Genomic DNA, 24,006 nt, shown 5'->3' with positions numbered 1-24,006 from the left:
TATTTTTATACGGATTTGAATACTAGATCATGGATACCGGTTTTCTTTAGTGGGTTTTTTTTCTTTCTCCTACTCTCCCCGACCGGATATCCATTTAAGTATACTCAGTCGGGGAGAGTGTCCTTCTACTCAAAGGGGGCGTCCCCCACCCACCGGCTTTACATCCGGCACGGCAGGTTGGCCCCCCCGGTCTTGGATCTTTTGTTTTATTTTTTGCCTGCCTCTAATTCCCCGCGTTAGGGCCAAGGTCCGGCGATGTCGTCCCCCAGCCGCTCCGCAGGGAACCGAGTCTCGGTCTTTACGCCTATGCCTCTAACCGACGGTACCTCAAAAAGCGCCTAGACGCCCGCAGGGAGACACACCACCGGCCGGGACTCGGTTTTTTCTTTTATTCCCATCTCCCCTGGAGTTCTCCCCCTTCGCAGGAACCCGCATACCAGGGCATACGGGCCCTCCACGGAGAGACTGTCCACCCTTCCCTACTTAACTTAATCACAGTCTACCGCCCTCTTCTTCCTTAGTTCTCAGGATCTCTCCAGCAAACCTTCTGAACCAGTCCCAGTTCTCTTGATTTTGTACCATCCAATTAATTAGATTATCCGGTGTTGATCGATTTGTTATAATTACCCTCCTGTTTTCAGCCCATCTAGGACATACAAATATAGTGTGCTCCGCATTATCTGTTTCCTCACAATAAACACATTGTGGTGTGTCTCTTTTTCCAATTCTTGCTAGGTACTGCCCGAAAGATCCATGCCCCGATAATAACTGTGTCATACAGAAGTCAACGTTTCCGCGTCTACTTCCATACCACCTACCTATATCAGGGATTAGTCTTCTAGTCCAATCCCCGACTCTTGAGCGTGACCATTCCAACTGCCATTCTTGCTCCATTCTTAAGTGGTTGGGTTTCAATTAACCACACATCTCAGGAATGGTCGACCTGAGGTTGTATAAGACTACACTTCACTTATATTCATACATATCATCCTCTGAAGTAATATCTTACGTTGGTTCCGGAGGTTAAACAAAACAATTGAGAAGTATTGGATGGCGAGTAATCTTCACGAGATATTCGAGAGTCCACTTCACGATGAGAAAATTGGTGTTTGGTGTGCAGTTTCCGGTAATAATATAGCTGGACCAATATTTTTTGACCGGACTTCAAAACACAAGTTTATCTCACAATTTTTCGAAGAATTATTTCTGCAATTAAGTTATAATAAAAAAAAAAATACAGCTTCTTCCAACAAGACGGAGCAACGTTTCACATATCAAAAGTTTCGGTGAATCATGTTCATGCAGCTTTCACAAATGAACTAGCTGTCAACATAGGACAGTGGACTCTGTTGACATTCCTCAGATTTGTCTACTTGTTATTTATTCATTTCGGTCTACTTAAAGAGGAGAGTTTATGCATCTAATCTCCATAATATTGATGAATTGAAGGTGAATATTCAACAAAAAATCAACGCAATTGACATCAACGTTTTGCCTCAGACGATTATCAATATGATCAGTCAAGCACAAAAGTACATCGATGCACAGGGTGGTCTTTTTGAACATATTTTGTAACAATAAGGTAAATAAATGGAACATTTAAATTACGTTTTCTTATTTAATTTATCCGCATCTATATATATATAAAAATCAATATTTATTTGTCTGCCTGTTCCAACTTAACTCGAGATCTACCGGACAGATTTGTCTAAAATTTTGCACACCTACACTTTGAAGCCCTGCGGTTAACATAGGTTAATTTTTTTGGACCTCCAACATAACGAAATTTAAAACACTTTATTTCTTCCTCAAAGCTTATTTAATTTTCAAAATGACTGATTTTCAAGAAAAATTTAATTTTTAACTAAAATTTTTTTTCAACATTGAATTGATTAATTTTGAAAAGGGCTGAAGTTTTAACGTACAGATATTCGTAAGTTTCAAACGATTTAGCGCACATGCATATGTAATTTTTACGATTCATTCATTTACAATTTTTTACAGCTATTTAAATACATAAATAAATAGCTGCTTTTGTTTATCGTGTGTATGTTACTAATTTAAAGTGCGTAAAGAAAGGATGTAACTGCAATCTTTTAAATTCTGTGATATTTTTTCTAAACATCATACCACGCCTAAAAGACATTCTTTAATCGGAAGAAATACAAAAAAAGCACGTATGATGAAAACTGTTCGTGCGACAGAGCCTGAAGACGAAAGACAGTCAAGATTGGAAAGCGACCGAATACACACAGCCCGATCCCGCTCGACTGAAACAACTGAGCAACGGGAAATGCGATTAGAAGGCGTCCGAACTCGCGCAGCTAAAGCCCGATTAACAGAAACAATGGTAAACGAGAGGAGCGACTATGATTAACACGATCTGCTCAATCTAGATGGGCATCAAATCGAAAGAATGCGCCTATCATTACGATGCCAACTATGATTATTCCGCCCAAAAAGTGTCGCAATTGGAAAAATGGACAAAGAGTGCCCATATTGTTCTGCATTTACATTCAAAAACGAATCGCAAGGAATCTGCTGCACAAGCGGAAAAGTTAAATTACTCGACATTGGTTTACCACTTGAGCCTCTATTGTCCCTTCTATCAGGAACCACAAGTGAGTCAAGGCACTTTTTAACAAACATTTGCAAATACAATTAATGTTTTAAAATGACGTCATTCGGAGTAGAAGCTATTGTCCTCGAAAATTATATGACCAGATTCAAAGTGCAGGGACAAATTTACCATCGCGTGGGGTCATTTTTGCTTCAACCAAACGAAGGCCATAAGTTTCTGCAAATTTACTTTATGGGCACCGCTGATGATCAAGTTGATCAGCGTTGTTGCAACAATCTTGCTTGGTCTTCCCCGTAAAGTTGATAACGTCAAAAATTTTCCAGTTGAAAAAAAAACTTTGGAAACCTGGAAAACCAAAGACCTCCCTGGCTGGGAGGTCCGGTGAAGCCGGGTAGAGCGGCTAATCATTATAAAATTTTATTCCAACATAACCCACCGATTCTGCAGCGGTTACGTTTTATGTTCGGTTATATATTTCTCAGTCTGTATATCCCAATTAAAAAGAAAGTAATGGGAAAAGATAAAACTTAAGTAATAAAAAGTCATTAAAAAAAAACTTTTTTTGTCATCGTGATTTTTTAATTAATTCTTAGATGTTTTTTCTTTTTTTTTCACAGCATAACATACTTTAAAAAGTAATGAATAAATCATACCTCATTATTTTACATCTGTTCTATTAGATGGCAACACACTATATATATATATATAAGTGAAGTACAAAACGAGGATTTTATCTCTTTGTATATATATATGTACGTATGTGTATATGCATAGCAATTTTTAGACGAGTTCATCTCAAGTGTCATTAAAATTTTAGTATAACACTTGAGAGTGAAAAGTGGGGAAAAGGAACTTCAGTTTTGTTTGCATTATGAAAAGTGTTATAGTGTTTTTATCAAGTGTCTTTCTTTTTAATACGTTTTTTTTTCTTTTTTGTTTTTAATTTAAAAATATAAAAAAAGGAATGTATCTCATTAATTGATGTTTTAACTTTTATACTTTAAAACATTTTACAAAGATAATTTCTTTTTTCTTTTTTTAAATTTTATTTTTTTTTGTAATTATTAATTTTATAAAAAGGTATTTATTATGAACGGTTACAATAGATGGTGTTTTAAGGTCATTAATTTCATTGATTGATGATTTATATGCTTATAATTAGAAAGGAAACCGACCACTACTATGTTATTTTATACCTTTCTTAAGTTATCTAAGCTTTATATAACAGCTTATAATTGTTTTATTGTAGATTGATGAAACTAACTTTTGGTTTAATGAATTTACATAAATATATTCGTAAATGATTAACGGTTTAATATTTAGACTAGTGGTCCCTTGCTGCTCCACAGCGTCATAATTATAAAATAATGTAATATATTTTTAAATAATCGGTTCAAATCCTATTCCATTTAAACATGTCTCACCCCAACCCTCTTGTTTTTCTCTTTCTTTTCTTATTAGAGTTAAAATGCTTGCTTAAAATCTATTTCCAGTCCCTGTAGATGTACTGCTGGAGAAAACGGGCTGATTTTTTTTTATTCTGCTCAAAATGGCCCGCTTTTTAGGTCATCAAGCAATCAAGACCTTTTAAAGTTATTTTCTAACGATTAATACCTCAGAAAGTTCCTCAATTAAAGAATAAATGAGGATTTCTCTGAGAGGATTCAAGTTTACGAGTCTGATGACGCTTGCTGACGTATATATGCGTCATTTTGAACACGATAAAAAAACATTCTCCCGATCCGTTCACTAAAAAATTTCTAAATCTGCTAAACGGCTATGCGAGATTTTAATGTATGATGTTGTCTTTTGAAATCCAAATTAATCTAAACTCATGCAATGCATGATAATAATTTTATTAAAGTACGACTAACAAGTATAAAGCAAATTTATAAAATTTTTAAAAAATCTTTGTAATATTATAGGAATCTTTAAAGAAAAATTTAAGTAGCATTCTGAATAAATTTACTAAAGTTTTGAATATATCGAAGTAAGAAAATAAATATATATACATGTCAACAGAAAAGCTATCAATTTTGTTATTTTTCAACTTTTTGAGACGCAAGTAATATACTTTAAATAACTTTCAAAAAAGTAAAATAGGTCATATTATGTAACAGTTGTTTACGAATGGGTAGTACTTTGAAATATACAAATTTATAGTAATATTTATTAATAAATATATATAAATGCATAGACTGCATTGCAGTTTTGCCATTACATAGTGATTCGTGTTTTAAATTCAGATTTCTTACCCACAGGATTAAAATATATATAGGCACACAAATAATTGTTCTGCTATTTATTTGTTTTCTTTCCGTAATGTACCTTCCTTCAGTCGCATTTATCTATATTTTCCTTTTACAAGTATACCATATCACAGTTCTCATTAATTCATATCTATGAAATATTAATGTTATTTATTCCAAATATGTTTTATTTAAAAAAATTATATTTCTAATTTTACTAATTGTTCTTTTTTATATCCAAACTTTAATCGTAATTTTAATTAAAGGTAATTTATATTAAACTTAATGAAAATTAAAATCTGAAAAGTTGAACAACAAGATCACATTTGAATTCTTTATACAGAGTTATCATAAAAGAATGGTGCGGTTTCAGTAACTCATAGGAAGATTGTAGGAAAATTTCTAGATGTTATATTGGTATCCCTGAAAGCCTCCAACCCAAAAGTTTGTTTATCAGCAATTGTAACCACAACGTCAGTTCTTGTATTGTTGTTGCGGTGAGTTTAGTGAGTTACTATGTTCTCGGATAAAGATAAAGCATAGTGTGTTTTATTAATGGCTGAATTAAAATCCGTAATTTTCGTTCAACGTGCGTTTCTACATGAATTCGGAAGAGAACCGCCGCACAAAAATAACATAACACGTTGGTTCAAACGATTCGAAGAAATCGGATCGGTTAAGAAACAGAAATCAACCGGCAGACCAAGTGTACCGGACGAAACGGTTGAACTAATTAGACGATCGGCAATTAGAAGTCCTGGGAAGTCCATCCCCCGTCGAAGCGTCGAATTAGGTATTCCAAAATCAACAGTTTACAAAGTTTTACATAAAAAACTGAAATTACACGCTTATAAAATCCAGATACTGCAGGAATTGAAACTCGAAGATGGTGTAAAACGTTACAATTTCGCTGTTGAAATGTCGGACAGAATAAGTGAAAACGAATCGTTTTTAGACGATATAATTTTTACAGACGAAGCTACATTCCATGTGAACGGATGTGTTAACAGACACAATTCACGGATACGGGGCTCTGAAAACCCACACGCAATTATTGAGAAACAACGCGATTCGCCTAAAGTTAATGTTTGGTGTGGTGTGATAAAAAATCGTGTAATAGGGCCTTTCTTCTTTGCTGAAAAAACAATTAATGGAGTCGTGTATCTTGACATGTTAACCGATTATTGCTTTCCTCAGCCGGATGAACTCGAAAACATTCATCGACTTAATTTCCAACAAGACGGTGCTCCCCCGCACTTCAATGCGTTGGTCACGGATGCTTTGAATGAAAAATTTGGAGATCGATGGGTAGGCCGGCAAGGACCCATACCTGCCCTCCAAGGAGTCCAGACCTGACACCTTTCGATTTTTTCTTGCGGGGGTACATCAAAAGCGTTGTTTATACACAAAAATTTCGCTAAACCGCTTAAAAAAACAGGATTAATAAAACGATGACAACCATTAACGAAAAAATGTTAACTAATGTTTGGAGAGAAGTTGACTATCGTTTGGACATTTGTCGTGCGACTAAGGGCGCACATATTGAAATTTATTAATTATGTAAAAAAATGTATGAGACGACAAATTTGAAAAATAAAAAACATAAACTGTAAGTAATTCTGTTTTAATGTAAACCATGTTCAAAACCGCACCATTTTTTTATGATAACCTTGTATTTATCCATTATATATATATAGCTGCCACAACAGCCTTTATCAATAGTACCGGGACTGTACGAGGTTTGTTCAGAAAATAACCGAACATTTTTAATTACACGCCAACGGAGATATTTAGTTACGTACGGTTGGTAGCATTGTTTTCTACATAACCTCCTCTGTAACCACACGTTCTTGAATTGTTGATATCTCGTTTAATTTTTGTGTTATTGTTATTTGAGTGTGTGTTAAAGTTTTAGTAGCAATATTAGTAGTCTGCGGTTTTCGGGAGCAGCGATAAAACGTTAAAGTTTACGTGAAACTGGGGGAAACATTAATAGAAACATTTCAACTTTTGAAACAAATTTACGAAATGATGTTCTGAGTTGTATACAATATTACGAATGGTTTTTACGATTTAAAAGTGGTCATTAATCAATTGAAGATGACCCTCGACCAGTAAGTCCTTCGACTTCAACTGATAACACCCGCGTTCAGTAAATCAACGATCTAGTAGTGCAAATCGCCGATCGATTCTCAGCGAAATTGGGGGTGAGATTAGCATTTCGATCGGATCTAGACGTGACATTTTAAATGAAAAATTGAACGTGCATCGAGTCGTAGAAAAGTTTGATGATCGAAAAGCAGAATGAACATGGAGTGGATGTTTGTCGGCAAATTCTTGAACAACCCGATGACGATGAAACATTCACACAGAAGATCATAACGGGAGAAGAAAGCCGGGTTTACAGCTACGACATCAAGACAAAAGTTTAATCTTTATAATGGATCGACAAAGGATCTCTATGTCCCAAGAAAACACGTCAATCTCGGTCAGATGTCAAAGTGATACTCTATTTTTTTTAAATATTTTAATGGAATTGTGCATTTTGAATTCTTGTCACAAGGTGAAACAGTAAACCGTGCCTACTATCAAGGCATTTAACAACGGTTACATGAAAAGATCCGCAAAGAAAGACTAGAGCTGTAGCGAGACAACTCATGGTTCTTCACCACAACGATGCGCCCGCACCGTCAGTTTTGTCAGTTCAGTTTTGTCTGGCTTTGCTTTGTCAGGTCGTCAGTTTGTGCCAAAATTAGATGAGTGTTCTCCTTCAGCCTCCCTACTCACCATACTTGGCTCCTTGCGATGTTTTCTTATTTCCGAGATTAAAATCAGTGACGAGAGAACCCCTTTTTAGATTATTGGTGACATTAAAACAAATTCATCACGGACCTTAAAGGTTTCATTTGAAATTTCAAACGAAGCTATCCAGGACTGTTTGGCGAAGTGGAAACATCGCTGGGAAATGTTTGTGAATAAGGGAGGGGAATTACTTTGAAGGGGAAAAGAATCAATAATCTGTAAAAATTATAATAAAGATTAAAAAAAAAATAGTTTGGTTACTTTCTGAACAGAGCTCATAAAAATAACGTTTTTCAAATGCAGTATTTAAATTTATATTAAAACGATTCTTAATTTAAAATATACAGTGTCCCATATAAAACGCAACCCATCAATCTCTCATCCATGAAATTTCAAAAGTCAAACTTACTCCCTTACTCGTTACTGAAATGGACTCGTCCAACATCTGAACATCGCGATGACGCAGTAGAACACTACCGATAGTAACAACAATGCAATCATAACGTTCAGTGTATTGCTAGAGACAAGATGGTGTTTTCGCTGATTTCATTGTTGAGCCGTACTTCAATACGAAATCAGCGGTTGCAGTGCAAGATTTGTTTCGCCATAAGTACCCGGATAAACCAGCTCCTAACAAAACATCAGTATTAAGGTTAGTTGCAAAATTTAGAGAGACCGGTTCTGTTAATAACAAGGAACACAATAAATCTGCGTCAGTGTTGAATACCGATACAGTCGCTGAAATCAAAGACCGATTACTCGCCTCGCCAAATAAATCGATCAGACGTTAGTCTGCTGAAATTAATTTGTCTAAATTAACTGTTCATCGGGCGACCAAACGATTACAATTACGACCTTATCGTATTCAAACGGTTCATCGACTTCTTGAGCCCGACAAATAAAAACGGCTACAATATTGTCAATGGTTCCGTCGATTTCTGCGCGAGGGAATTAACGTTATGGATTCGTTATTTTTCACTGATGAAGCCCGGCTTCATTTGGACGGCTACGTAAACAGCCAAAACAGTATAATTTGGAGCGCTGAAAATCCCCACGTTTATGACGAAAAACAATTACACCCGCAGAAGTCGGGCGTGTGGTGCGCGATATCGCGGAAGAAAATAACGTGTCCTATTTTTTTCGTGTACACCATTAATGCAGAACGATATCAGGATATTTTATTTCAGTTCATCGCAGTCTTGGAAGAGGAAGACAGACACTGCCGGCTACAACATGACGGGTCGACATCGCACTACGCAGGTTCAACTTATGATTTCGTCGAGGAATTCTTTGGTAATCGTGTTATCGGTCAAGGCTTTCGGCCACCAAGATCTCCAGATTTGACTGCGGTGGATTTTTTTCTACGGGGTTACCTCAAAGAAAAAGCCTACAGCAACAAACCACAAACACTTGAAAGTCAATATTGAACAAGCTGTATTAAATATCCAGCCACAAACTTTGAAAAAAGTTGCAAGAAACGCTGAAAAAAGAATTGAAACTTGTATTCAAGAAGATGGCGGCCACTTTTAACATTTACTCTAAATGTAAGGTAATGGATGGTAATAATAAAAATTACATTTACATTTACACATGCCTTTTTATTATTTCAATACCAACCAATATATGGTTGGGTTGCTTATTATATGGGACACTCTGTATATATATATATATATGATCTTGGAATTTTGTAATATTTTCTTTTTCTGTAGAGTGACGTTAGATAATCCTTTTTGTGAATAGAAAATTTGAGGATCAAGTGCGTTATGTAAACGTAATATCTTATTATTTAGGCAGACGTGTATACAGTAGTATAGAAATTTATAACACCGTATTATAAGGGAGGTTTAACACAACTCATAAAGATACGATTTTTTTTACATGAAAAGTGGCATGTTTCTAATTATCTACAGTATATTTATATATATATATATATATATATATATATATACGTTTGATTGAAATGTGTGTGTTCACACTCTTATATATGTATGTATAAATGTATAATAAGAGTATGGGATGTGGTGATCGTGTGGGAATTCACGTCTTGTTGAAAACATAGACGATGAGGAGAAATTATTGCATTGTTATATGTAAGGTAGAAGAGCACCCATTAATTTGCACGGCTTATGGTTTGTATCCCGGGCTTTGTGAGATACTGAGGGATGAATTTGTAGGGTGGGTTATATAAGAAAATAGAAGGGAGGAGACTTGAAACTAGAAACCGTAATCTATAGTTAACAGTAAAAGAGAGAGAGAGAGAGAGTGAGAGAGTATATGTTGGCACTTAAATGGATGGAATTTAGGTAAATAGTTGCTAAGAACATGTCAGTTTATAGTAGAATAAAAAGTGACTGTACCGGGAACGAGAATTAAGTTTAATATATTGTTAATGTTACATAATGTTTGGTTAAGTATTTATTCAAAAAATATTTGTTTTCTTCTTCTTTCTTATAATTTTTATTTAATTTTGTATAACAATATTTATGTATTATTTAAAAATAAATATTTAAATTTTACGTATATATAATTTTCCAAATTTTTGGAATAAAATAATTAATATTTCTAATTAAAATATTTCACAATTTTTACCGACTTTTTTAACTTTTCTTAAAAGTGAGATCAAAAAAAATTAATGCTTTTTTATAATTCTATTAGGATGTTTTAATATCTTGTATTTTGTGCGGATGGGCAACGGATGAGGGACATTAAGGGCACGTCCTAAGGCCGTGCAATGCTCAACTACAGGACCGGCCCAGATGCAGGAGAAACGTTGAGATAGGATTTTTAGTTGGTAGGATGCGGGTACGAATAGGCTATTTAATATCTAGTCGAACCCCTGCGATTCCGACACTCCATCATTTATGGGGGGGTGCGTAAATGGCATTTCTACGACTCATCGATAACAAAATAAATTTGTATATTAAAACATTTGGGCAGAAAACCTATTTCCAGGTCGTGTTGATGTCCTGGTGGCGCTCTATCGCCATCAGGCGCAACAAAGAGAGACTGGCGAGGACGCACAGGTGTGTGCTCCTAGGTGTTGTGTCCGCATACAGGACAGTGTCCTATGCCGCCCTGTGTGTGTTATCGGGTACACCTCCTATTGACCTAATCGCAAAAAAGAGGGTGGAGAGGGCACAAGGCAAGCCAGAACAAGAGGTCAGGGATGCCGTTTATAATATCTGGCAGAAAAGATGGTCGCAGGAAGCTGTGGGTCGATGGACGAGAACCCTCATCCCCAACATCAAGCCACGGTTGTCGAGAAGATTTGGTGAGGTTGATCATCACCTATCGCAGTTTTTTACAGGACATGGTTCCTTCAATAACTACCTGCACAAAATAGGCAAGAGAGAAGAGCCAATTTGCAACTACTGCAACGAGATAGATGATGCTGAGCACACCTTTTTTGAGTGCATAGGTGGGACACACTTAGACGTAGTAAGGCACTCACAGGTATAACTCCAGAGACAACAATAGACTACATGCTAAGAAGAGAGTCAAACTGGAATAATTTTGATCGTTTTGTTAGACAAGTTGTTCTACAGAAATACTCCGATGAGAGAAGACAAGGTGTTGGCTAGAATAGGACTGGGTGGACAGCCTTGCTGGTGAGGTCCAGCATGCTGCGGTGTGTTGGCACTGATGAGCCACCAAGGACTCCACGGGTAACAGTCAGGCAACAGCACAGTGAATACTGAAGGGACCCGGCGCCGCGTCGCGGCGAACTGGGTCTGGCGTGGTGTAATAATGTGGGGTATTAATATTGCCCTTTTGGGTCCCCAAGGGGGCAATATTGATAAAGAACTCTCAAAAAGAGCTAACCGGTAGGCCGACCTGCCTTGCCGGTATATAGCCGGTAGGTGGGGAGGCCTATTTGAGTTTAAAGACACTCCCCTGGGCGGCGTAATACCAACAAGTCGGTCCGGCCCAGGGGAGCTGAGAGAAAAAAAAAAGGTCGTGTTGATGTACCACTGGACAGATCGGGCTAATTGTTTTTTTATTCTGCTCAGAATGAAAAATACAGATCCATCATCTGACACAAACTTGAGTTTCCTTTCAGAAGTCCTCAAAGAATCTTCATTTAATCCCTAATAGAAGAAATCTTTGAGGTTATTGCTCACAGGAGAATCACTTTGAATGTCTTTTGATGCATAATGATATATCTACGGGCTGAATAAAAAAACCTCAGCCTGGACCGTCCAGTAGAACGTCTGGACGGACAGAAATAAGTTTTGAGCATGCAGTTTATCAGTGGTAGGAAAGGGAAAAGACAAAAAAGGGAGTTGGGACGAGATGTTTGTAAATTAAACAGGTTTTTAGCCCATTTTTGAAAATATCGGGTGATTCAAAAAGGACTTCACCACTTTAAAAGCTTATAAAGATTTATTGAGATAACTTACAGATTTTACTGAGGTCTCATTTAATAGAAAAACACATCAAGTTTTTCACTCAACATTCACTTTGATTCGATATGGCTTCCATTTGTAATGTGACATACATCCCAGTTGAAGTTAATTTCATTCCAGACTATAGCCAGCAAGTCGGGCGTTACCTCTGCAGCTGTGGCGTTAATTCGAAGTCTTAGCTCGATAAGCTGAGCAGATCAGGCAAAGGCGGTTCATAAACTCGATGTTTAATGAAATCCCACAAGTATAAATGTAGCGTGGCCAAATCTGGGAAGCGAGTGGCCATGCAATTGGACCTTCCCGACAGATCTACCGATCTGGGAATCGAGTATCAAGAAATTCGCGGATTTGTAAGCGGTAGTGAAATGGTCTTTCTGGTAGTAACGCCTACCATATTGCTCTTCATCGTCTAACTGAGGAATTAAAAAATTTTGAACCATGACCAGATAAACGATACCATTTACGGTTGCCTCTTGGAAGAATGGCACTTACGCTGTTTGTTTGCTTAGGACTATCATGAATATGCTGCAAAGTTTCATGAGGGTTTTGGCTACCTGAAATTCCGCATTTATGGGTGTCTATGTCGCTGAAGTGAAGCTATCATGAATGTCCTGCAAAGTTTCATGAAGGTTTTGGCTACCTGAAATTCCGCATTTATGGGTGTCTATATTGCTGAAGTGAAACGTTGACTCATAACTGAGAATTTCATTGTATAAAAAAAATTTATCGTTGTCTGCAATTCTATTCATTATTTCCACACGTAACTGCAGCCGTGAAACTTTTTCGTCATCTGTAATGTGTTGAATTACGATTAGGTTTTATCGCTTCAAGTGCAATCGTTTACGTAATAGGCGCCTAACAGTCATTTTTGTGAATTGCCAATCTCACGTGATGCACGTCGAGTTGATTACGTGCAAAGTTGAGTCACAGCAGCTACAAGGAAGCGTAGGCGTCCTGGTGATATTGTATGTTTAACAGGATAATCTATCTCAACGAAGGTTTGGTGCCTAGAGTAAATTGTATGCTTACTAGGAGGCTCCCTATCGTACTTTCTAAGAAAATTACGTTGAACTGCAGTCGCTGAATACAAATCATGAAACCAAAATCAAGTTTTAACAACACTGGTGACAGCGCTGGTAGCCAAATTTGGTACTAATGAACTTCGTGAGTCGAAACTTGATATATTTTGCTATGAAATGAGGCCTCAACCGAATCGGTGTAAGTTATCTAAATAAATTTTTATATACTTTTTAAGTTGTGAAGTCCTTTTTTAATTACTCGGTATATAACATTACTTTGTAATAATAGCCCTCTGGAGGTTTAGTGTCACCAAACGAAATAAGATCCGGAATTATATGTTTTAAAATTCCCACTGATTCATCTGTTGTTTATGTTTCGTTATAGCACCTTTGTAACTCGTTTATTTTACATATTGTGTTGTTATACCAAATAAAAATTTGGAATTTTAATTTTTAAAAAAATATATATTTTTTACGCGATATATAATTTTAAAGGGCGTAAATTATTTATTATTATTTCTTACATTTTTATAATTTTATTTTTTAATTATGGCTTATAATAAATTTAGATGATCTGATTAAAAAAAAACCTTTTTTTTTAATCAGATCGATAAAATAATGTATTTGTGCTCAAAAAATTTAGACTCCATATTTGGCTCGGTTTTTGAAATTGAGGAACGAAGTGGTTTCTTTTTGTTATCTTCGTCCCAGAGGTATATTTAAAGTTTGTATCTTTATACCTAATTTACTATAATTTAAATAACATTCAACTCAACAAATTTTACGTTTACTCTGTTTACTGTAGTTATTTTCGGTAAAATAAACATCACTACTATTAATGAAAGCATCTGTCTAGTACTTTCCTTTTTATATTCTCTTCTCTTTATATCTTTTTTATCTGCTGTTTTTTTATATTTTTGCTCTTTTTATATTCACCACTGCTTTCTAAAGAGACTGAAACAGATAGTATAAAGCAATAAAAAATTGACATACCTTTTTCTGTTGTGAAACAATGTGCTTTATTAACTGCTGTAATTCAGTTAGGGAATTTATTAGTACAATAATAATAAAAATAATAATTTTTTATTTAAAAATTTAACATTTCAAAGATTATTTTATTTTACCTATTTAACCAATTTTTTTTAATAACAATTTAATATGTTTTAATAACAATATATAATTTTTCATACCTTAAGAATTGATAGTTCTCGTAAAAAATTGAATTTTTTTTTTTCTTGGAATGATACACCTAAATAAATTTGACTTAAAGTACAATTACGTTTGCAATAATCTGAAAAAAAACAGTCTGTTACCTTGATAAATCGGATTTAAATAAAACGGATAAAAGAAAGCTTTCCAATTGGATAAGGTTAATAAAAATAAATTATTAGGCAATTAATAAGATAAAAATTCAGATTAATCAGAAAATATGTATCCTAGTATATATTTAAAATACTTAAGAGAACGTTCAGGGACTGCTTACATAATGTATAACTCTATAAAATAAATGCGCGTTTCGATTGTTAAACAATCATCATCATCATCATTTAATTACAAGTTAATAAAAATAATTATATATAATTTATAAGAAAAAACGAAATAAAACATGTTTATTTGTATTGGTAATAAAATAAAACAATAAGTAAATTAAAAAAAAGAAATAACGATCTCGTTATGAGCAATCCAAAAGATAGTAAATTCACCTTTTGCTTTCAACTTTGACTGCTCATAGCAGGATTAAATTTATTTTATTTTTTCAGCATTTATTTTTTTAACATTTTTTTCATTTTTGTAATATTTATATTTGTTTTTAGTGTTTGGTTTATATTTAATAATGACGATTGTTTGTTTAATAACGCATTCAGTTCTAACATTTTTCTTTATGTAAATGATTATTGAATGTTATTTTTATTTCAATTTAACAACTAGAATAACTCATTTTTAGTATTTATTTAATTTATAAAAATTAATTTTAATTCCATTATCCAGTTCTGAAATAGAAAAGTTAGTTATATTATATAATACATCTTAATTTTAATTTTAATTATAAAAATTCTACGATTTTAATTGATGCACCTACGTTGCAATTTCTATAGTAATTTAGTAAAAATTCTACTATCTAATTTAAAAAAATATATATATATCATACTATTAATTCCATGCTAAATAATATAATTTATTTAAAAATTAAAACAAAAAAAAGTGATAAATTGTTTATCTAATTTTTTCTAGTCTACTGTAATAAAATTTCTATTTTTAAATTTATCTACGTGAGAATTTTTTTTATAAAGTAACACTAATTAATAATTTTGTTTCTAATATTTTTTTTTCATTACATCGAATTATAAAAGTAGATTTATTTAAATATTAATGATATATATTTATTTTACGCTAAGGAATATTTTTTTAATTTATCTCGGAATATTATTTATTTATTCTATTTAGCGAAATTTTAAAAAAAAATTATGATTTTAAATAAATGTAATATATTTTTAATTAAATAATTGTATAAAAGTATGTTGGCTACACTGATTATTAGTTCAAAAATAATCCACCAGATGAAAAAAAATCATCATTTTTTAGGTTATGTTTGTTATTTTTTTTTATTTTTAAACGTTACATATATATATATATATATATATTTTAGTATCTCATTCGATGTAATGAATTTTAAAATAAAGTTTCTTTTTTTGTTATTTTTATAAATTTATTAATTTTATATAATAAAATAAATATAATAATACTATGAAACTACTTGATGCATTTACTAAATTATTTATTTAAAAAAATTAAAATATTTTATAAAAAAAAACATGTTTTGATTAAAAAAGATGCAAAATAAAATAAAAAAATATTTAATTATTAATTTCATTTGTAGTAAATAAAAAAAAAACTATTGTAATTTATATATAAAAAAAAATTATTTAAATAAATTTTTAAAAATTCTTGCAATAATAAATTGCCGAGCAACGCCACTAATAAAGCAGGTAACTACTATATTTTGGATGCAATTTATAAAATTTTTTAAAAAAAAAAACTTGTATTAATAAAATGTATACTACTATTTTGGGTTTTTGTATGATGCAGAGTGTACTTTCTAAATATTAAGGCCGAGCAGCATAAAAAAAAAAACGTATTAATTAATATTTTAATAATGAGGGATATTTTTATTTATTTATTGTTTTTATTAATAAAAATAAAAATATTATTTGTGTACCCTTTTATGTATTATTGTTAATTTTTTCCGTATTATTTTATATTTTATTATAAAAGTAATTACAAAGCATTTAAATTTAAAAAAAAAAATTTCGGCTAAATTAGAAATTTTATTTTTTTACTGATAAATTATTACATCAAAGAATCTTGTACGTGATGGGAATATGAAGATGGAAATTTGTATCGTATGAAAAATGTTATGCCTAACCGGGATTCAAACCCTGGACCTCTGGATGAATGGTTCAAAAATTATTGCACTTTTCCAACGTAGTGAAATTTAAAAAAAATTTTTTAGTAGGATAAAAATAATATAAATGTTGAACTTATGAAAATTTATAAGTAGAAAAAAAAAAAAAATGATAAAAAAAAGGACGTAATATAAGATATTAATTAGTGAAGAAATTTAATTAGGAAAATTGAAAAAGATGTAGAAGAATGTGTGAAGGAAAATTAGAACAAAAAGGAAAACAAGAATGGATAGTAGAAAAATTAGCAGAAGGAAGAAATAAAGGAATTACCATTTAGTTGATTTCTATGGCAGAGTGGTAGCATTATCTTGTTTCTCATACGGAAGATTCTAGGTTCAAATCCTGGTCGAGGTTTTTGTTATTTCACAATTTATATGATTTATTTATAACAAAAAAAGAGTAATGGTAGTTTTATAATTGGAAGTAGGATTGTATAAAGAATAAATAAGACGAGGTTGAGGATTACAAGAAATGATAAGAAGGAAAAGAAGAACAAGGATGATGAAAAGAACGATGAGAAGGTTAATTAGGAAGAAAAAAGTATGGAGATGATTTAAGAAGATGAAGGTACTGGACGATAAAATTAAAAAAAATTCTAAGTAATGTAGAACTTGAATAAGAATTAAAAGTGGAAGAACAATAAAGTTGAAAATAAAAAGAAATAAGGAAACTGAACGATTTTATATATATAAGTAAAAGACGGGTAGGATTGAGAAAGCTAAAAATATGAAAAAACAGGATTATAAAGGATGCTTGTAATATAACTTGAAATAATTTAAAAATATAAATGAAGAAAATAAAACAATAGAAATTAACTGAAGCGAAGGAAAAGAATTAACGTCAAGAACAATTTTCTTTTATATTAATACTCTTTAGAAAATAAGAGAAATTTCTATTTATATATTAAACATTTTGTATAATAATTTACTGAATGAGTAAATTCGCAAGAAATAATTTCAATAAATTTATTTATTTCTTTTTCAGTTTTTTAAAACAAATAGAAAAAAAAAAATAGGCTGAAAAACTATTTCCAGTCCGTTTGGGTGCTCTACTTGTGGATGAATCAAGATAATTTGTTTTGCTCGGAATGATTTATACAAATATTTCATCAACCGTCATTGGACCTTTAAGAATTCCTCAAAAAATTATCATTTAATTCTTAATTGTGGAAATTTCCGAGGTTTTTATTCACTGAAAAATCAGTTTGAAGATCTGTCAATTCTTGTTGACATATCTTCTGGGCATTCCGAGTAGAATAAATAAGAAATCATTCAGATCCTTTCAGTAGAACATCTGGACGGTCAGGAAATAGGTTCTGGAAGGTTTAAGGAAATAGTCCGGACCGACCTAGAGGAGTAGAGGAAAAAAAAGGAAATAGGTTTTGAGCGCGCAGTATGAAACTTATTTCCAGTTCGTGTTGGCATTCTACTGGAAGAATGAGGATAATTTTTCTTTATTCTACCTGGAATGACCCGCGAACATGTCATCAAGCGTCATCGGACCTCAAACTTTAATCTCCTTTGAGAACTCCTCAAAAAATATTATTTAATTCAGGAATTTTCCGAGATTATTACTCTAAGAAAAATCCCTTTAAAGATCCGTCGATACTTGATGATATTATATCTAAGGGCATTTATAGCAAAATTAAAAAAAAAATCAGTCCGATGATACTTGTAGTAGAACATCTGGACGGATTGATAATAGATTTTGAGCACGCAATTTGAAAAACATATTTTCAGTCCATGTGGGCATTCTACTGGACGAATGAGGATAATTTATTTTTATTCTACTTGGAACGACCCGCAGATATTCATCAAGCGTCATGAGACCCCAATCTTGAATTTCTTTTGAGAATTTCTCAAAGAATCATGATTTATTACTTAATTCAGGAATTTTCCGAGATTATTACTGTAAGAAAAATCCTCTGAAGGTCCGTCGATACTTCATGACATATCTAAGGACATTTCTAGAAAAATAACAAAAATCAGCCCATGATATTTCTAGTAGAACATCTGGACGGATTGATAATAGATTTTGAGCACGCAATTTAAAAAACATATTTTCAGTCCATGTGGGCATTCTACTGGACGAATGAGGATAATTTCATTTTATTCTACTTGGAATGACCCTCATAGATATCAGAAAACATCAACGAACCTCAAACACGAGTATGTTCTAAATATTCCTTCATAAAACCCTCATCTAATTTTTAATTGAGGAGCTTTCTGTACTCATTGAAAAATCACTTTGAAGATCTGTCAATTCTTGTTGACATATTCGCGGGCTATTTAGAGCAGAATAATAAAAAAAAAAAATCAACCCGATCTATTCAGTAGAACATCTGAACAGATTGGAAATAGGTTTTGAGCACACAATTTATCTGTTGTAGGAAAGTAAAGAGAAAAAAGGGGTGGGAGGGGTTACGGGTGAGATGAATTGTTAATGGAATAGGATTTTAGCCGATTTTTTTGAAAATATATAAATTACTTTGTAATAATAAAACTGCGGGAGCAGCAAGGGGCCACTAGTAGTAATTATTTTATTTATATTTTTTTGTTAACTAGATTTTTTTTTTAATATGAAATATTCACATTATATTTTGATATTCTAAAAACAAAATTTTGTAAAAATATATATAGTACGATTTAATCATATAGTATCGATTTAATATAGTACCTTCATATCATTTATTTAGTTTTATGTTAGATTAATTATTTATTATGTTGATTATACAATGTGTACCTTTATACGAGTTGTGATAAAAAAAATAACGAAAATTTTTTTTTCATTCTACGCGTTTAGTCTTTCTTATAATATTTTTTAATGAGATTATAAGCTCAACTGCTATGTTTATTACCTAAAACTGAAATTATTAGCGTATGAAAAAATCATGCTTAACCGGGGATTCAAACCCGAGACCTTCGGATTAAAGGTCGAGACGCTACCATTCCGTCACGGAGATCGACTTCTTTTTTATAAACTACCGGTTAAAATTTTCAGCTACTTAACAGCTGGTTTTTTATGGTTCTAGAATTTTAAATTCTATTAAAGAAAGTAACGTTTATATTGAATTAACTTAACTTAACTTAATACCTGTGTAGTTTGATGGTTGAATCTATCGGGTTGTAGTGATGAACTCGTCATTGCAAATCAGCTGATTTCAAAGTCAAGAATTGTATGGTTTAAATCCTAGTAAAGGCAGTTAAATTTACGGATTTGAATACTAGACCGTTGTTCTTTGGTGGTTAGGTTTCAATTAACCACACATCTCAGGAATGGTCGATCTGAGATTGTATCAGATTATACTTCATTTACATTCATACATATTATCCTCTGAAGTAATATCTTACGGTGGTCCCGGAGGGTAAACTGAAAATAAAGTTTGGTGGTTGGGGTTTAATTAACGACACATTTCAACAATTAGTTTGAATTTTAACAAGACACCTCATTTACATTTCATACATATTTTGCCATGGGGTTACTTATTCTTCCAAATTTAAACAATTGTAATGTAAATATTAGGAATAAGAAATTTATTCGGCTGATTGATTTGTTTATCTTACGATGGCAACACTGTTTTTAATGTATAACAATATTTCAATCATATTAGACCCGTAGTTTAAATTTGGCAAACGAACCAAAAGAAATATATTAATGGTAAAAATTATTGATAAAAGGATTTGCATTTTAAATGAAATAGGTAAATTTAAAAAGAAAAAAAAATGTTTCGTCACTGATGATCAAGTTACTTAAACTTATAACATGTAACAAAACATGGATGTATGGTATTGATATGAAAACGAAGGTCTGACCGTTCCGATACAAGCTTTCTGAAGAAACAAGAGCAACAAAGTGATAAAGATGTTACAGAAGGGTTTTAGTGAGATTTTATGTCAATATTAAGGGTTATTGAATTGTAAAAATGGTTTTTAAAAAACACCGTGAAAACATTCAAAGGATTGGACCTTCTAACATATCAATAATTGATGAAAATATGGACTATATAAAGGACATCGTAATCAATTCTCGTCAAATCATTACTAGACAAGTTGTTGAAAAAATAGAAACCTTTCTTATGAAAAACAATTTAGATTGGTATTTTTTGTTGTATTTTTTACTTGGCGTTTATAGACCTAGAAAAGGGATTCGATAACGTAGACTGGAATAAAATGTTCAGCATTTAAAAAAAATTAGGGTTCAAATACAGAGATAGAAGAACAACTGCTAACATTTACAGGAACCAAACGGCAACAGTAACAATTGAAGAACATACGAAAGAAGCCGTAATAAGAAAGGGAGTCCGACAAGGATGTTCCCTATCTCCGTTACTTTTTAACCTTTACATGGAACTAGCAGTTAATGATGTTAAAGAACAATTTAGATTCGGAGTAACAGTACAAGGTGAAAAGATAAAGATGCTACGATTTGCTGATGATATAGTAATTCTAGCCGAGAGTAAAAAGGATTTAGAAGAAACAATGAACGGAATAGATGAAGTCCTACGCAAGAACTATCGCATGAAAATAAACAAGAACAAAACAAAAGTAATGAAATGTAGTAGAAATAACAAAGATGGACCACTGAATGTGATAATAGGAGAAGAAAAGATTATGGAGGTAGAAAAATTTTGTTATTTGGGAAGTAGAATTACTAAAGATGGACGAAGCAGGAGCGATATAAAATGCCGAACAATGCCGTACAAGCTAAACGAGCCTTCAGTAAGAAATATAATTTGTTTACATCAAAAATTAATTTAAATGTCGGAAAAGATTTTTGAAAGTATATGTTTAGAGTGTCGCTTTATATGGAAGTGAAACTTGGACGATCGGAGTATCTGAGAAGAAAAGATTAGATGCTTTTGAAATGCGGTGCTATAGGAGAATGTTAAAAATCAGACGGGTGGATAAAGTGACAAATTAAGAGGTATTACGGCAAATAGATGAAGAAAGAAGCATTTGGAAAAATATAGTTAAAAGAAGAGACAGACTTATAGGCCACATACTAAGGCATCCTGGAATAGTCGCTTTAATATTGGAAGGACAGGTAGAAGGGAAAAATTGTGTTGGCAGACCACGTTTGGAATATGTAAAACAAATTGTTAGGGATGTAGGATGTAGAGGGTATACTGAAATGAAACGACTAGCACTAGATAGGGAATCTTGGAGAGCTGCATCAAACCAGTCAAATGATTGAAGACAAAAAAAAAAGTTTTGTTTGAAATAAACAGCAGAAAATATTTTTCAAAACAGTTGAATTTTCAAAAAAAATTATCAGCTGACATCGCTGATGAGTCAGAAACTCAAACGTCTCATAACTGACGGCGAAATTTGAGTATGTGGTTATGATGTTGATACGAAGGTCCAACCATCCCGATGTAAGTATTCTGAAGAATCAGGATTGAAAAAAGGACGCTGATTGTTTTATTTATTTTTTTGTTTCAATTGAAATGACGTATTCCATTATGAATTCTTTCTAAAAGGTTTTACGGTCAATAAACAGCATTACTAACCATTTTACCGCCGTTTGAAAAAGAAAATTGTGCCCACAAATGTTGGCTAACCGTGATTGGATTTTGCACTACAATAATATCCTTCTGAAACCCTTTGTATTCTCAAGACATAGTTACAAAAAAATTGCAACAAAAAATCCAATAAATTACAAAAAAATTGCAATAGCATTTTGAGCTTTTTTCTTGTTCCTGATAATAAAGGGAACATAAAAAAAAACGAAACGATTTGCAATGTTAGATAAAATAAAGTAAGAATTCCTAAGAAAATATTTTAAAAAAATTCCGAAATATTTGTGGATCGTTCGAAATGCTGATATAAGTATGTCTCATCTCTGGGCGACTACTTTGAAAAGGGCAATAATTATATAGAAGAATAGGTAAATTCTTTTTGATAAAAACAATTAAATTTTTAATCACATCTCGTATATATATATGCACAATAACTTTTTTTTTGTTTACTATATATTAACACATTTTTAAGTAAATAAGGATACAAAACGTATTTAAATATTTTAAAATTTGTTTATTTTATTATTATTTATTTATTTTTTGTAAATCCCTCATAAAATATTAATTAATGAACTTTTATTTTGTGTTTAAAGTTGAACTTTTTATTCGAATGTCGTTACCTGACTGAGACTTCTAACACTACAAGCACTCCCACTTCTGGCCTAAACACACACAGAGAACCATTGAACGCTTGTTGTTTATATTATTATAAAAATTAAAAAAAAATTATACAAATAATGATAAATAACAAATAATAATAATAATAACAATATTAATAATAATAATAATACAATAATTTGTTTGTCATAATTAAAGTATTAATTCTAATAACGAGCTAACTTTGGGAACAGTTTTTTAAAAATAATTTTGATAAACATCTATTGTAAATTTTTTGTTCAGATTATAAAATTATAATTATATCGATTTATTGATGTATAATAGTACATTATGTAACGTGCCTATAATAGTCATTAGTGCAAAATTAAGTTACGATACTCGCCAATGTTCGCGTCGTATACTTCGAAAGAGTGCATTAATGGCCATTATAGAGATTTGTATATCGTATTTTTTCTACGGCTTAGAAAATATTGGAATTATTGATTTAAATCAATGATACTAGAATTATTGTTTACTAAATATTTTATTTTTAATTTATCAAAAAATCATTTTTGTGGCAGTATGTTGTTAGTTATAAGATTTTTTTTTTTAATATCGATCGGTGTTAAAGACATTTCTTCCTTAGAATCCAACATAAAGAAAAAAATTAGTTATATATATCGGTGTATTTTCAAATTAACCTTTTCTTGTTACTACGGATTAAAATCAAAGTAAAAAAAAACAGCCGATTAAATAATATTCGTTTCTGATTGGTCAACGATTGAAAAGAGTAAGCTTCTGATTGGTTGAATTCCTATATTGTAATGAAGATTTGTTTTATAATGACCTGCATTATGATACAGGTTCCTGCTAATTCGAACGATATTAAAATCAAAGTAAAAAAAAAACAGCTGATTAAAACATACTCGTTTCTGATTGGACAGTGATTGAATAGAGTAGGCTTCTGATTGGTTGAATTCCTATATTGTAATGAAGATTTGTTTTATAATGACCTGCATTATGATACAGGTTCCCTGCTAATTCGAACGATATTAAAATCAAAGTAAAAAAAAAACAGCTGATTAAAACATACTCGTTTCTGATTGGTCAACGATTGAAAAGAGTAAGCTTCTGATTGGTTGAATTCCTATATTGTAATGAAGATTTGTTTTATAATGACCTGCGTTATGATACAGGTCCCTGCTAATTCGAACGATATTAAAATCAAAGTAAAAAAAAAAAAAAAAACAGCTGATTAAAACACTCGTTTCTGATTGGTAAGTGATTGAATATAGTAGGCTTCTGATTGGTTGAATTCCTATATTGTAATGAAGATTTGTTTTATAATGACCTGCATTATGATTCAGGTT

General features: G+C 32.1%; 1 protein-coding gene across 4 annotated transcripts in view; it reads right to left on the bottom strand.

Moving 5' to 3' along the window:
• The window catches only part of LOC142333771 (calmodulin-like), a 402,268-nt gene that overhangs the window by 130,825 nt on the left and 247,437 nt on the right, over positions 1-24,006 (bottom strand). For 2 of the 4 annotated variants that reach the window (XM_075381280.1, XM_075381278.1), the window contains one exon: positions 22,660-22,701. The exons of the other annotated variants lie outside the window; for them this stretch is intronic. In XM_075381280.1, the coding sequence (XP_075237395.1) occupies positions 22,660-22,701 (42 nt within the window). The remainder of the gene's footprint in view (positions 1-22,659; positions 22,702-24,006) is intronic. 4 annotated transcript variants of the gene reach the window in all.

This window comes from Lycorma delicatula, chromosome 13 (assembly GCF_047948215.1).
Source record: "Lycorma delicatula isolate Av1 chromosome 13, ASM4794821v1, whole genome shotgun sequence".
In the NCBI taxonomy this organism is placed as follows: Eukaryota; Metazoa; Arthropoda; class Insecta; order Hemiptera; family Fulgoridae; genus Lycorma; species Lycorma delicatula.
Note: the sequence above shows the minus strand (reverse complement) of the source record. Positions and strands in the feature narration are given on the sequence as shown.